We start from the raw sequence: 15,561 nt of genomic DNA, 5'->3' as shown, positions 1-15,561 counted from the left end.
CACGTTATCTTTCTCTTAAAAGCCTGGAGGAAGTTAAAGAGGAGAGGGTAAGGACTGCAAGAACTCAATTTCAGCACAAAATTCTGCTGTATTTTTGTTGAGCTCAGCTACCAGCAGCACTATTACTGTTATTATTACTATTATTGCTACTACTATAACTACTACTATCATTACTATTACTCCACACTTTGTTAGATATATTCAACTGGTGTTTTCTGATCAAGCAGCAGATGACGTGACGAAGAGAAACCTGATAAACTGCTGTAGCATGGCTGCAAGAGCGTTAATTGGTCCGGACCGTGATGCCGTTTGCGTCCAGTGGGTTCAACAACAAGACAACATTCGCTCCCAGTCGGAGGGCTAACTTGTCACGGACACTACCTCATCAAATGACTCTGTCCTGACTCAGAAGGAGTCAGGGGCTGCAGGCCACAGCATGGGCAACTCCTCCAGGAAGGAAGAGGGAGAAGAGGGAGAAGAGGAGGAGGAGGGGACGAAGGATGGCGAGGAGGCCGATATCACAGAGAAGAAGAAAGAAGAGGCGGTGGAGGTGGAGGCAGAGCTTCCACTGGGGGTGGAGGAGTTGTTTGAGAGTGGGGATCCCGTGCTGGACTTGAGCTACCGTAAATTTAAGCGGTTGCCGTCGCGTGTTAGTGGACTGATGCATCTGGAGAAGCTGTATGTTTGTGGGAACAGCCTGCGCACTCTACCGGACAGCATCTCTCAGCTGCAAGGTCTGCGTATCCTTGCCCTCGACTTCAACAAGATGGAGGATGTTCCCGCGGCCGTCTGCCAGCTCACTAACCTCACTCGCCTCTACCTGGGCAGCAACCGGCTCATGACTCTCCCGCCTGAGCTGAGAAACCTGCAAAGTCTGCGCTGCCTGTGGGTGGAGAGCAACTACTTCCAGAGTTTTCCACGGGAGCTCTACGACCTGCCCAACCTCAAGTCCCTTCAGATTGGAGACAACCGGCTGAAGACGTTGCCTCCTGACCTCTGCCGTATGGAGGCTTTGAGGGGATTATGGCTCTATGGGAACCGATTTGATACCTTCCCCAAAGCCTTGTTGCGCATGGAGAGTTTGGAGATTTTAGATCTGGACCGCAACAAGATATCAGAGTTTCCCAGCCTGAAGCGTCTCCACGCCCTGCATCTCTTCTCCTACGACCACAATCCAGTGGAGGGCCCTCCTAAAGTGGGCGAGGAGGTACTCGTGGTTGGGGAAGGCGCTGCAGAGTTCTTGGAGGAGCGCGAGGCCAGGAATGAGAGACTACGAAAGGCCGCAGAGGAAGAGGCCGAAGAGTTGGCTCTGGCAGGAGAAGAGCCGGTGATTCATGGCATCCTGAAGAACAGCAGCTCCAACTCAAAACAAGCTGTGGTGACTGTAGAGGACGCAGACGTTAAAGAGGAGGAGCCCCTGGCAAATGAGGAGGAGGAGAACATGCCCATCACTGATTATGACGGAGCTGAGCTTGAATATGACGAGGAGGGGGTCGAATATGAGACAGAGGAGCTGATATGTGAGGGAGAGGGGTTTGAGTATGAGGGGGACGAGCTGGAGTACGAGAGGGCTCAGATGGACTATGAGTATGAGGAGCTGGAGGACTCAGGGAGACAAGATGAAGGGGCATGAAAAAACCCCTCATACATCCAGATTCAGATGATCTGCAGGCAGGCGGAGGTGGATGACAGAAAAGAAGCTGACACAAATTAGTTGTGCTGCTAATTGCTAATCTAGCGTTAACTGTGAAAATGAATGAGCAGTGAGGCATTATGAAACTGTAAACTGACGGCACCTGTGACATCTCAATCAGCTGCAAATGACCAAATCAGAGCAGGACTCAGGTGGTGTGTGTGTGTGTGTGTGTGTGTGTGTGTGTGTGTGTGAGAGAGAGGTGTGTATGGGTGTTTTACATTAGGTTTTTTTTTGTGTACACCATCTTCCCTTATTAAATATTAACTCAGCTGATGAAGTTGGTGTCAATCATTTATGGGAAAATATGTCTTTACTGGGAACCAGTAACGCACCAGCTACTGTTTACTTCACTGACACACTGTAGTATTTCCACATATCATGGTCAGTGTCTGTTTTATGTGCCAGTGCACCTCGGCCTCGACTCATTGCTATTTTTGTAAACGAAGATGGTGTGTGCGCATGTAAATGTGTGTATTGGATTTAGATTTACAAAATATTTATGACGTGCTAAACACAACCCCCCAACCCTTGTCAGTGTTGTGTAAGCAGTCCTGTGAGTGCCATTGCCAAGAAAGAGAGCGAGACAAGCAGGATTATTAGAGGGATGAATAGCTGGGGTGCCTCACCATAAAAGGTAAGTCCACAGGGAGGCTCCAGACATGAAATAGACTCACAAAAGTATCAAGCAGGAGGTCAGCAGGTCAGAGACTGGTCCGTCATGACCTTTGTATACTCCTTTTTGTCAGTGACGGCACCTTTTCTACCTCCGTCTCTAACATAAAGCAGGTTCGGCCCTTGTTCTCCTCTCATTTCTGCACTCATTATTCATGTGGGGCTCCTACGTAATCCAATCTTCTTTCCCTCCACGCATCTCCTTCTCACATCGCATTGAAAGAGTGAAATATTTATCCCAGCGTTGAAATATTTATGCTCGTACTCGTGTGGCAGCGTGTCTCGACTCCTGCGTCTGTGCTGAGGAAAACTTTTGGAGAACAGACTCAAACTTTTGACATATAAAACCATTAATTTTACATATATGTAAGGCTATTTGTATTATGTCTGGCGCAGCAGTTGATGAACTTTTAATTATCTATTAATCTTCTGATCATTTTCTTGATTAATTAATCGATTGATCCAGTGGATATCAGAAAAATTGCCCGTCACAGTGCACCAGAGAGCAAGTTGATATCTTTAAAATTAGTGTTTTGTTTGACCAACAGTCTCAAACCCAAAGAGATTCAGTTTACCAAAAAAATGGTCACATTTGAGAAGATGAACTGTTTTTTGTCAGCTTAAAAAAGATATTAAGCAATTTTCAAAATTGTTCAAAAAGTTACTGTAAATCTGAATATTTGATCATTAACTAATTTGTCAACATTTTCTTAACTAACAGGTTAATTGTCTTGTCTTTGAAATGTCATAAATCAGTGTAAAATGCTCATCACAGATTCCCAGAGCTTAACGTGACATCTTCAAATGTCCTGACCAAAACCCAAAGACACTAATAACTGTAATTTTGATTAAAGACAAAGTAATGCAGCAATAGCTCACACTGGAGGAGCTGGAACCAGAGAATATTTGACACTTTTGGTTGATGAAGACTAAGGCCCTGATCAGACAATGTGCATTTTTAGCAGCTTGGGCGGCTTTTTTGTAATTGTTTTCAATGTGATTGAAGCGGTTTTGCGCTGCTTTTGCGTTGTTGAGCTCCTTGCGTTTTTCCGCGCATGTATAGTAGGATGGAGCTACAGTATAAGACACATAATGTGACCCTTTTGGAAACTCAATCCTCCAGTGGCAGTGAGTCAAAGACAATGCATCATCTCCTTCACTGCCTCTTTGGCCTTCACACGACTCACTTCACACAACTGTCTGACTGGCAGCTTTTCAGCTCACACAAAGAGGACTTAACAAAGAGATGAAAGTGAGCTATTTTTTGACAGGACTATTGTAAAAAAAACACAGACGAGGGAGTTCTGAAGGCTTTTAGGATTTGATTATAACGATATTTAATAATTACACACACATCCGCAGTTTGTTTTTCTGCACAAATCACCCAGAGTACAGTGTTAACAACAACAACAAACTCCACATTTTATTTGTAGTCATGCAGGTACCGTCTCAATTGTGAGAAGGTTTAGCCCTTAAAGATGAACCTGTGAAATAAAAGTAAGTCATATGAGTCAAAGGAAACATATGCATGATGGGACATCATGTGTGCAGCTTGTTTATGTACCTGTCCATGTCTCGCCGATTGTAGCTGTTGTCCCTTTTTCCACTGATAATTCCTACACAAGTGTGGCCAGATTTTGACTTTTCGTAAACAGCATCATGACAAAACCTGGAAGAAAAAAAATCAACATTCTTGTCAACTAAACATGTGCTTGGATGATATTCTGTACTGTTTGATACCTGTTAGCTAACCTCGACATTATCTGAAGGTATCAAACACACTTACGTGCTTTTATAATGTGTGTTGAAGTGTGAATAATCAAACGGTGTGTTCGGAAAAATCTGGTCGCTTGAAGCATTGAGAAGAAATCCTGTGAGCTCCTAGAAAACACAACAACAGGCTAAAACAACTGATAACAGCTCCAAACACAGAGGTAATATTGAAAAAAAACTACAAAATAAAAGTATATAACCTTTTTTCCAATGGACTTCGTAGTTGGTGCATTACTTTTAGTCCGTGGTGATGGCAGAAGGGAGGTCTAGATGAGCAGAGGGAAGGATGTTTAAAGTTAAAGTGATATCATTAAAATCTGCTACAGCTGAGTGGAAGGGGATCAATACTCACTGGGCAGGCCAAGGGAGCGATGGCACCTCGAGTGAATCCTGTTTCTCGAGAAAAACGGCTACTGCACACGCTCGGTCTCGCCTCAGTGCCCTTAAACACAAGCACAGAAAGATGCTGTTAAACCTTACAAATTCTGGAAAAATAATATTACAAACTGCATCCTTTCAAAAAAGTGTGGATGTGTGTGCCAACCTGTAGAAATGATGGTGACACAAAGTCCCTTTTCATCACTGAGCTGTGAGTCTGGAGAGGTTCAACCTGAACATCATAAGTAGATGCTGTTACACATAAGAAATAACTTACTGTATGTAAAATATGTACCGCGTACCTACTGTGTGATTACAGATGTAAATATAGACTAGTAATACTGATTTAATTTGCAAGAATGACTATTTACTAATATTACCATGCAGCTTTTTTTCTCCACAAATGTGTTAAGTTGAAGGTCTGTTCCCTCAGTGAAACCACTTTCTCCTCTCGGACCCACAATCACATGGTTCTGGGAAACTGGAGGAAGTGCGACAGTGTGCACATATACAAACGCCAACAGGTCATGAGAAGTTTACAATTATTAGGTTTTGTCTCTCCCCAATCATCTACTTAATGATGACCTTTAAAATCACAAAAACATGGGTCTTTATTATTCTACCTGATGGTGTGAGACGATGTGGCACAAACACTCTTTGGTATTCCGTCTGAAGAGAAATATTCATGAAGACAGATAATGAGAAATTTACCACTTTTTATTTATGCACATGTGACGCTTCTCAACATCCCCAAAGTGTTGTTATCGTTCTGTGTCTTACCTTTTCCTCCATAGTCGCTGTTTTCGGAAGACTCCTCAGCTGATGGAAGCCGCTGTCTCTGGACTTGTTAATGAGGTTTGGCAAAGACCCCGTATAATCAGACAGAATGTAAGGTTGGTAGTGTTGTTTAGTTTGAGACATGAAACTGTCAGATAACAGGAGTCTGCACACAAAAACAACACAACTGTGTTTTAGGAAACAGGCTTTTTGCTAAGGATGAACTGTAGCTTCAGTGACAGCTTAATCAGTTCAGGAAGTTGGTTTACAAAAATGAAAACACCACAGAAACTTTTCCATCAAAATATTCTTGTATGTGTCAAGTCACCCAAATTACAAAATCTACATGCTGTCTTGTATCTAGGGGTATCTCACTATGCAAATAGCTTTAGTTTTACTTGCCTGATTAATGATTAAGATTACCTGTGAGGATTTAACATGAGTGTGCAGGGCCTTAAAGATCCACCTCCACCCAAATATAACAGAGGTCAATAAAGTTATCTATGTGGGGGTCTTTGCATTGAGAAAATTAGATTTAAAAACAACAATAGTATCAGTAGTTATATAAAAGGATACTATTTCTTTTGTATAAAGTTAGTTCAAATATAAAGGCTCAATCTGTATAGTATCGCACTTAACAAGGACATTGTTTCTGTTTAATCAAATGTTGAAATAAAAGACATGAGCCTCTATTCACTAGACGTATATCTTAAAAGCCCGGCTCCCCCACGGTAAATTAACCCAGGTGTTAATCACTTATTGATTAGATCTCTTCTCAAGACTGTTAGGGAGTTCAGACAGTGCTTTACTGACATTATATTGAACTCTCCTGTCAGCTTTGTTGCACCTTTTAAGGCTGAACCAATATCACCTCTATAATAGACACTTTGACTGGTAGAAGAAGAGGATTACCGATTGTGTTGCATTAAGCCAGGACTGTCGCTGACACACACACGCAGTGTACTGACAAAAGTGTTTTCACTATCATTTTACTCTTTTATCTTACTTATTTGGACATTGCATTTGGTAATTCACAAAACTAAATCAGCTTCCACCTGACGTCTAATTAGACACAAACACATGTATAGGGCTTTTAAAAATAATAATCAACTGGTGAGCATCTCAGTTTGATTTTCGTAGTCCTCACCCGACACTTACCCAAAAGGAGGGTTGTCAATGTGGTCCAAACTGGGCCTGTAATATACGGCTGGTCTCTGGTTTGATGTGAAGCCTGTCTCACTGGGATGTCCGAGGTGAGAGGTGAAATTCACCCTACCCGGGTCTGAGACAGTTGTACAAAAAACCTAATCTGAATCCCAATGGACATTTTTCACAATAGTCATTTTGACTATAGTCATAGCAGGAAAAGCACAAGTGAAATCAACATGAACGATGGTCCCATTAAGCTAGTGAGTATAATACCAGGGCCTCCCCTAAGTGGAATGCTGCGAATTTTATTGAATACATCTGTGCTTTAGCTACTATGACATGTCAACATGTCTGCTGTAAAAAAGTAATTTTTAGTACGATAAAAGTTATTTATGTTTGAGACTTTTTGACTTCCCCCCTCATCGTGCACTCTCTCACCATAAGAAGTGTTGTAGAGTTTGACTGCGTTGCCGGTCAGTCGTCCCCTGCTACCTGTTGCTCCAACAGTCGTCATAACTATCCTCCTCTGCTCAGCCACCCTTGACTGCTGTAATGGAAACTCTCACTGACACTGGTGATGGATGGCAAAAATCCTCTGGGCATGTGCACAGTGCTGTAACCATCAACAAAAGCAGCAAGCAACATGTAACTCCTTTGTTTTTAGGTTTGACAGAATCCGACAGAGCTCTCTGAAAAAGTGATTTCAGAGCCTGTCGAAAATAATACAATAAGTGCTCCCTTTATCAAATGCTGTTTGTGAGTGAGGAGAAAAGTTCAGCAGCACTGCAGAACAGCTACAGATATCAGATTTATTTATACCAGATTTAAATTACCCCTGAAAAAAAAGAAAAGATTCACTTAACTCCCCAGACGTACCTGCAATGCTTGTTGCTCACCTTTCTGTCTTGTGGCTTGTAGGTAAACAGGTCTCTGTTGCTAGGAGATCCAGCACCAGGGCTGATGAGTGACTCCAGAGTGAAAGGTTGGCTGCTTACATCATTAGATAATGTTTCTACTGTAAATCAGTCTATGCTTTATTCTTTTAACACCTGTCCTATGCAAGTTATTTGATCACTGCCAATCATCAGCACTTTTATATTTATATTTAAAGTTATCTAGTTTTCAGACACACTCGAAGGCAGCAGGTGGTGTTCAGGTGTCAGCCTACTGAATCATAGCAATAAATATACTGAAGATCAGCCTCCTACGAATTTATCATATGTTTGTTTTTAGTCCATATTGCATCATATTACGGTTACTTATTTAATTGGAAACACTTCATAATAAGAATACAAATCCCATACTTAAGAAATGCTTCACAAATTAATGAGTCATGATGATTTTTAACATGAATTAATGCAGGATGTATCTTGAATTATTGTTGCATTAACAAATTATTAAAGACTTCATGGGATTAATTCACAGAATGATCCACTCATGTAGTGACTATGAATTAACATTTATTATTGATTATCTATTAAGTTTGAACTGATCACTATCATTTATAAGCTGCATTAATTCAATTTGATATCATTATTACTGCATTATGGAGGAGGAGCTAGTAAACACTTAAACATATCTTATATCTGCTTTCAGCTACATTTTAGTGTTATATACGTTTATAGTTAATTATTAATAAGCAATTATTAATGCTTATAAATGCAAAATAGGAGGGATTGAAGTAAAAGTATACCATTATGGTGTATTATGTACAGTATTGTACATACTTGAAAACTAAATACCTTATTATGATGTATTTTATGTATATTGTATTATTTATATTTATACCTATATTTATATTATGTACAGCACACAAACCATGGCTGCCTGACATGTTTTACTCTATAACTCACTGAACTAAGTAATTAATAGAGCGCATGTATATATATACAGTATTTGCATAATGAATTTATCTAGTCTAAGGTATTATACATACAGATTTGTATTTATTCATTTAATAGTAGATGTTGTATGCATTTCACTTCTTGAAGTCTTTTGAGACAAATTTGTGATGTATAAATAAAATTGACTTACTAAACTTTAGCTGTACAGCTCTCATACCGAACATCCTCAGCAGACTGGACGGTTTCTCTGTGTGTCCATTGGATGGCAGTGTGATGCCACAGTGGCTCTGACTTCAGTCTAGCCCAGAAAAGATGTAAGGTTATGTAAAAAATGATGGATGGCTTGAAATTTGCATATCTTGATAAAAAATGTCCATCTGAGACAAGGGTTTATCTTCCACCTCTGTTAGCAGGAAGAAATGTCCACACACCATCTATACATCTACATGAGCATGAGTGTGTCAATTTAATCAGGAGGATGTCCACCTCCTTTATTTACGACATTTATTTACGACATCAGAAAAAATCCTTTTTATAGATGCAGATATATTGTCACTTATTAACCATTAACAGGATATCTTCTGTATTCAATTAAAAGGGGTAAAATAGTATGATATTAATATCAGAAAACCCACATGGTCTTCAAACACGCAGTATGAGCACTTCAAACCGTGTAATTTTCTTCACCTTTACCTTATTAGGTGAAAATTACTGCATAAAATCTAACTGAGGTTTTTCCATAACGAGCTGCTCACCCCCGTGGATCACTAAATCTGACAATGCATCATCTTCACACCATCTCCACACATTTCCTTTAATTCTCACTTCCTATTCCTTCCCTTTCCATCTAATTTCCTTGGACTCACACTGCATCTTCACCTCTGTCACATCACTTCTTGCTCCCTCCATCTGTCCAACGCTGGCAGTCGGAGGAGCCTATCTTTACCAAGCTGTTGCTTGTGTTGCCGTTCCACAGTCTTTCGTGCTTGACGTGCTGTCGTGCTGTCGTGCTATGCCTGGGACTGTTCATTATCTTCTCCAAGAAAATAACGACAGGGAAACGCCTGCATCATTGAAACTGACAGTCTCATTTCCTGCTTCTTTTCTCTTAAGCACAATGTGCACATTATTGGCATTTCTAATTATAAACGCTCAGGGATCCATACAGCAGGAATAGACCAGGCGCCTATTTTCATTCCAGTTGAAGATTACACCAGATGATTTCGCTTATTAGAACAACTTCAGCCAGAGAGTCAGAGAAGAGGAACTGATCAGTGGAAGCACCTGCTGTACTCTGAAATGAAAAACCTGCAGACTCTCCATGTGATTGTTCATCTCTTCAGTACAGCAATCTGTGCTTGTTCTGCATCTGCATAATTCACATATAACATGACTGTGCTGTAGCCAGACTCAGTTATAGGCCAGATTCTGGATCAAATTGACATTAATTCTGGGAGGAAAAAAAGGATACAATGCTGCATCTCCTGCAAAAAATGTGCACTTGAGATAACACTTAGAATACAGAGGGAGCCTAAAAGATGAGAAAAGGTGGGTGCAGTGGTTCTAAAAATAGAGGGAGGTGATGCAAGCACGGGTCTCCCGTCGAGTTGATGCGCTTGGCTCGCCTGCAGCCGTCTGTTGTAGTTCAGGGAGGGACGAAACCTCGGCCCCTGTCTGCAGGAGCTCGGTTGGCTTCGTGCTCGTCTGTATTTCCTGGCCAACTCTGATACTCTGCTGCACCGGGAGGAGACTCTATACAGTCTCTCTGTCGGTTCAATAACCTGTTTCTGTGTCTGCCATAGAAAAGCATGGAATTAATATTTAGAGAGACAGCTAAGGCGCTAAGACCCGTCTTTGTGTAACAGGTCTCAGAGGTGCTCTCTCTGCTTCACCGCCTCACTGTTCTGGGGTCTTATCTCCTTCCTGCTTCCTTTTTGACTTCTGTACTTAATAGGCAAATCTGGCAAGGGCGGTTTGGAGTAAATTGCATTGTCATCTTCTTCCATTTCTAGTTTCAATCTGCTTTGGTGCGTGTAATGCTAAGGAGGCCGGCTGTGGTAAGCAGAGGGAGATTCAGTCATAAAATCAGAAGAGTGTACATTTCCTGACATGTACAAGACAAGATATTTTGCTACTCAATGAGAAACAGATTAAATGAAAGAAAAACAATTTCACTATCATGTTGATATTGCAAGATATGCCTTTGAATATTCAGATGGATGGATGAAAATGGATTAAAGCTGAAACACAGCTTTTGGACTGAAGTGTCAGAAGTGAAACAAACTGTATGAACAATGCAAGAGCTAACGAATGAGAAAATCTGTCACCATCCTTGAAAATGGGATAAAAGATTCCCTCAGAGTGCTGCATGTAGCTGTGCGAGTCATTTACCTTCATGCTAAGTAATGTGTTGCTCAGAGCAGAAGCTTTCTACTATACATTTTTAATTGCACTCAAAGGCAAAAACAACCCTTTGCAAATTGCCGCCTCTATCAGCAAATGGTGGAACATGTTAGATTGGAATGGTGTCATTACAGTTTCTAATTATTTATATTGCAGTTCAATTACACTGCATGTGTCCAAGTTGATTAAAAAAACACCACTCTGCCACAAGTATGTGGACTCCTCTAGTCACATTTTGCCGTGGAGCAGTTTTTAAATTTTTTTTTCATCTTTGAGCTTGAAGCCGTACATGCAATTGACCCTTTGTTAAGTCCCGCCCCCACTGCTCCTCCGTCAAACAGTAAGAGCTAACATTACCATGGAGTCCACACTGTCACTAACTGCAGTTCCTGAAGAAATATTTGCTAATTTTTGCGATTTCAGAAGGAAGCAGACAAATATAAGGATTTATCCATGATAAAAATAGGTTAAAAAGATGAAGATAGAAGCTAAAGCCTAAAGAACAATGTGTAAAAGCGAACCACCACATTGTCTGGCGATAGACAGAAGACCATGAAATTAAGGAACAACACTATTCCTGTAAAGCCAGGTTGGACTTTATTCACTAAAGCACTTATGTTGACCTGAGGATTGCGCTTAATGTGAAGTTAAGGAATCATCAAAGTTATTTAAATGTATCTTCAATAGGGACCTTCAATATCTGTAGCAAAATCAAGTAGCAGTCAAGAAATTCCACTCAAGACTAAAAATATCAACCTCATGGTGGCGCTTTGGAAAAAGTCAGGAGATTACCAAAGTCAGTAAGACTCATCCTCTCTGGGCCATGAATGTTTGTATAAAATGTAATGGATATCCATCCAATAGTTGAGATGATTCAGTCTGGACCAAAGTGATGCCATGTCAAAAGCCAAACCCCTAACATGGCTAAAAGGACTGAGCAGCATGTTAACGCCTTTCAGAAAGAGATGCATTCAGGTGTAATGTTTGAGTATTTCCAGTGTCAACGCTTAGCACTCTTCAAATAACCTTGAAAGAAACAAGACACAGAGAGGGAGACGATTGAATCTCTGAACACAGATGTAGTAAAAATGATTCTTTAATATGGAACAAAATCAGAGCTCAGCTCCATGGCTCCGTCCACCCAACACACTCTGTAACACTGATGGGTGGAGGAGAACGAGAAAATCAACCAGTAAGATCACAGTCCGCTCGGCCAAAAAACAGGAGAGGCTAAAAAAAACATGGAACGCAAAACCAAAGTGCTACTGGGTTTGACCTCGAGACGCCCTCGCTCCCCTCCCCTCCTGACCAAGGATTGTGACCACGGGGACAGGCCTCTCTGCCGCCTCCCGGGGCTCTCCCACCTCCTCACCCACCTCACCCTTCTCTTCCCACCGTCACACAGTCGATGACCCGCTGACCTCTCCGAGCCCGGTGAGGTCAGCGTGAAGGCGGGTTTTGGAGGAGCAGAGAGGCGAGTGTGACGGTCTTTATGCCGAGCGCTCTATCATTTCTCAGAGGGACGTGAACACAGACAAGACGTCTTGGTTATTATCATGGCTCCAGTGGAAATGTCTGTGGTTCAGTCCCTCTGCTGTTTTACTCCCAGTTTACGTGATAATCTAATTATCTTTAAAATGTTGCTCACTTGAGATTCAGATGGAATGTTTGAAGTTTTTGAGGAAATGAGACAAGATACGAGGGAGAGGACGTCTGCGGAGGTCGCCCAGTAAGAACCCATTACTATCCTAACACAGGGACATCAACAGAAGTACTACACAGATATGTACAGAGCAACCAAGCAACACATCGGAATACCGAGTAATAAATCTGGTGTGGGAAAGGGAAGGTAATAATAATCCACTACAAACGCACATATCCCACTACTTTTTTTGTGTGTGTAGTTGGTCCAATCTTTAAGGCTATTCTCTTTCTCTTGCTACAAACAGGGCGGCAGTGAAGCCACCACAACATAGTTGTTGATTTGAGTCACAGGTCTGTGCTTTGTATCTGAATATGGCTGCTTTGTGTTTCTGTGTGCTAAGCTGGCAGCTGCCCGTCTCATCGGATATTGTATAGAGAGGAGTCTAAAAGTACAACATCGTAAAGAGAGGATGTAACATGAAGGTATATGAACAGGGACGAGGATGCTCTTTTTTTGTGCTAAATCATTCTCTGGTCCACAGAGCTCTGCAGGAAAAACAGGGTAATGTGGAGGGTGACTGATGAGAGTTGCTAATGAACAAAGAATCACAGATAGATGAGGAAGCATGGATTACTGGTAAATTAGACTCTGGTGGTGTATGCATTACCAGCTGAATGGGAAAGTAAATGAGAAAGTGAGCAGAGGAAGCGGAAATCTATACTTGGTGGAGGATTAAGATGAAGCGTTGTAATGAAGAAGCAGAGTGGACATGAGGAGACACAGAGAGAGAGAGAGAGAGAGAGAGAGAGAGAGAGAGAGAGAGAGAGAGAGAGAGAGAGAGAGAGAGAGAGAGAGGCATCTGCCAGCTTCAGCCAACAGTCATCCTGCACCTTAACACACACTGCGTCACATGACAAACTACATCAGAGAGGGAGGGAGGAGGGAGGCACTGCACAAAGAGCACTAGCACTACCATAGACGGACACGCACCTAACACACACACACACACACACACACACACACACACACACACACACACACACACACACACACACACGCATACATACACACACGCACACACACGCACGCACACACACTACTACACAGGGTTCCAGTCTGCGTTCCACTGCACTCTCCTGGCTGCCAGAACCTCGCTGTGTCTCGTCAAGAAAAAACAACAAACAAACCGATTAACAAACAAACGGACGAAAAGAAGAAACAACACATACTTTGGATCCCACTGGCAATAATAAAAAAATAAACCAGAAACGAAACCTAGGATATAAAAAGAGCCAGTGGCACCGGGTTTTACAGAAAGCATTTTCTCAATGACTGGCTTTTGAACAGCTCTACGCTTTTTCTTTTAGTCTACCAAGTATATACTATTAACCTTACCAGGCAGCTAAAATCTATACAGTACTGTCATTTTTCATATATTTATAGATATTTATACACTATACAAAGTTGGCAAAAATACATAAATAAATACATTAAATTAGATTGTACACATCACAATTGTGTGTTTTTAAGTTAGAGCACTCTTTGTTGAAGAGGTGAGCCATGGCAAGTTGAGAAAGGAGGTGAAGAAACAGGAGTGTTACCCTCGACATCCCGCAACGCAAAAGAGTCACCATTAGAGTCGGTAAGTAATATTTGTGTATGGCGTTAAATAAGTGTATTGCTTATTACCTACCTGATTACAAATGTCCACATTATGGCAGGAGTTAGAGGATGCTCTAACCGAATCACAAAGTCTATTTACAACCAGCGAGGAAAGAAAAACACACGTATTCTGAGGGATCTGGATTTAGGGTAAATAGTCAGAATTTATTTTCAGTGCATCGTGATACGACAGATTGCGTGTGTGTGTGTGTGTGTGTGTGTGTGTGTGTGTGTGTATTTCCCGACTCGTGGGACTCCCTCTAAAGGATGGGATTGCAAATGAAGCCAGGACTGTATCCACTGTCCTTCCTGCAGACAGCTGCAGAGTATCTGCTGTACCATATCATGTCCATGGCGGAGACAGTGCTAAAAGTAAAATGAAACCGATAAGCTTCATCCTTGCACTGTACACATACTCAGCCAGATACATAAGGCTATGGCATATGGAAAATAGGAAAGTAGGCGTACAGACACCTGCAGTGAAAATAACTGTACAGCCCTGTGCTTTTTTTTTTTGGGATGCAGCAGTGTGCTGAATATGTCTGTTGAGAAGGCACAGGGCACATTTTGGACATTTGGAAAGATCTAATCTTCACTTATTTTTTAATCATTAAATACCCTTATTTCCACTATACGTCTGCCATATGGCGGTTTATAGCACTAATCCTGGGTTTCTCTTGCTGGAGTTTGAGATTTCTGACAGACATCTTTAAACAGGAAACAAGATTATTATGTGGCGAGTTCATGGCAGTGCTTAATCATGAGTCTAACCCCCAAAAAAGAGGCTGAATCACTAGCCCTTTACAGGGTCAGACGGATGAAGTACGTCCTTCTACTTGGAATCTACTCCCTCCTCCATACATGCCTGTCCCCATGTATGGCCTTCAGCAGAGCAATAATGACTCTAAATTCAATGAGGAAGGCATCATCAGTGTCAGTACAGGGCCAATCCTGTCTAACACAATGGCATTACAGTAAATCCCCAAGCCTATAAGCAGACAGGGTGAGATGTGATGCCAAGCGACCAGGGCAGACTGACTCCACGGGGAGAACAGTCTTCTCAAACAGCCACGGAGCACTCCATATTTGTAATAAAAATACAAAGATGTTTTGTGGCATGAATAACACAGGCTACAATTTGTGCCACATATCGCTCAGTCCACATCCTGAACATGTGTAGAGGGGTATAAGGTATGTGGCAGTGTTGCTACAGCGGGCCTGGGATGTTTTGGGTATCACTCCTTCCCTTTGTTTCTCTTGCCCCGACCTCACAGCACCTCCAACAAAAATACAGCGGACATCAAAAGCCCTTATTCAAGAAGGGCAGGTATAATCAGCTTCAGCATCATCAACATCACCACTGTTATTCATCAATATCATTGTTTTCTTCATCATTTCAAGTGACAAATGAAAACTCAGCGTACAACAAATGTTAATTTTCACCAACGATATTTACATAAAGTTTCCAAAAACAGAAGGATTTTCTTACCACGTTTTTATAAAGAAATAACACCTAGCACACACATACATACACATTGACCAACAGTCAAATGTGAACAGAA

General features: G+C 41.6%; 2 protein-coding genes across 2 annotated transcripts; one reads left to right on the top strand and one right to left on the bottom strand.

Moving 5' to 3' along the window:
* Nucleotides 1-436: 436 nt before the first annotated feature.
* Nucleotides 437-1,633, top strand: LOC137881768 (leucine-rich repeat-containing protein 10B). The gene has a single exon (XM_068723865.1). It carries the CDS (start codon nucleotides 437-439, stop codon nucleotides 1,631-1,633), a length of 1,197 nt encoding a protein of 398 aa, XP_068579966.1.
* Nucleotides 1,634-3,833: 2,200 nt separating this feature from the next.
* On the bottom strand, nucleotides 3,834-6,959 carry saxo4 (stabilizer of axonemal microtubules 4). The gene is made up of 11 exons (XM_068722518.1): nucleotides 6,884-6,959; nucleotides 6,455-6,578; nucleotides 5,300-5,462; nucleotides 5,143-5,188; nucleotides 4,900-5,000; nucleotides 4,686-4,751; nucleotides 4,494-4,583; nucleotides 4,342-4,407; nucleotides 4,155-4,249; nucleotides 3,933-4,037; nucleotides 3,834-3,852 (listed from the first exon to the last, which is right to left on the bottom strand). Exons 1-11 carry the CDS (start codon nucleotides 6,957-6,959, stop codon nucleotides 3,834-3,836), a joined length of 951 nt encoding a protein of 316 aa, XP_068578619.1.
* Nucleotides 6,960-15,561: the final 8,602 nt, after the last annotated feature.

Source organism: Cebidichthys violaceus, unplaced genomic scaffold, assembly GCF_023349555.1.
Source record: "Cebidichthys violaceus isolate CVI_PGR_0920_01 unplaced genomic scaffold, fCebVio1.0.p SCAF_3, whole genome shotgun sequence".
Classification (NCBI taxonomy): Eukaryota; Metazoa; Chordata; class Actinopteri; order Perciformes; family Stichaeidae; genus Cebidichthys; species Cebidichthys violaceus.
The sequence above is the reverse complement of the archived record's forward strand: the minus strand, read 5'-3'. Positions and strand labels throughout refer to the sequence as shown.

What these genes read in the sequence shown, in the direction of transcription:
- saxo4 (XM_068722518.1), bottom strand. Translation starts at nt 6,959, where the DNA reads ATGACGACTGTTGGAGCAACAGGTAGCAGGGGACGACTGACCGGCAAC. An exon ending in CAGCGACTATGGAGGAAAAG is followed by an intron (nt 5,189 to 5,299) that starts GTAAGACACAGA and finishes ATTTCTCTTCAG; the next exon opens with ACGGAATACCAAAGAGTGTT. An exon ending in TGTCACCATCATTTCTACAG is followed by an intron (nt 4,584 to 4,685) that starts GTTGGCACACAC and finishes CTTGTGTTTAAG; the next exon opens with GGCACTGAGGCGAGACCGAG.
- LOC137881768 (XM_068723865.1), top strand. Translation starts at nt 437, where the DNA reads ATGGGCAACTCCTCCAGGAAGGAAGAGGGAGAAGAGGGAGAAGAGGAG.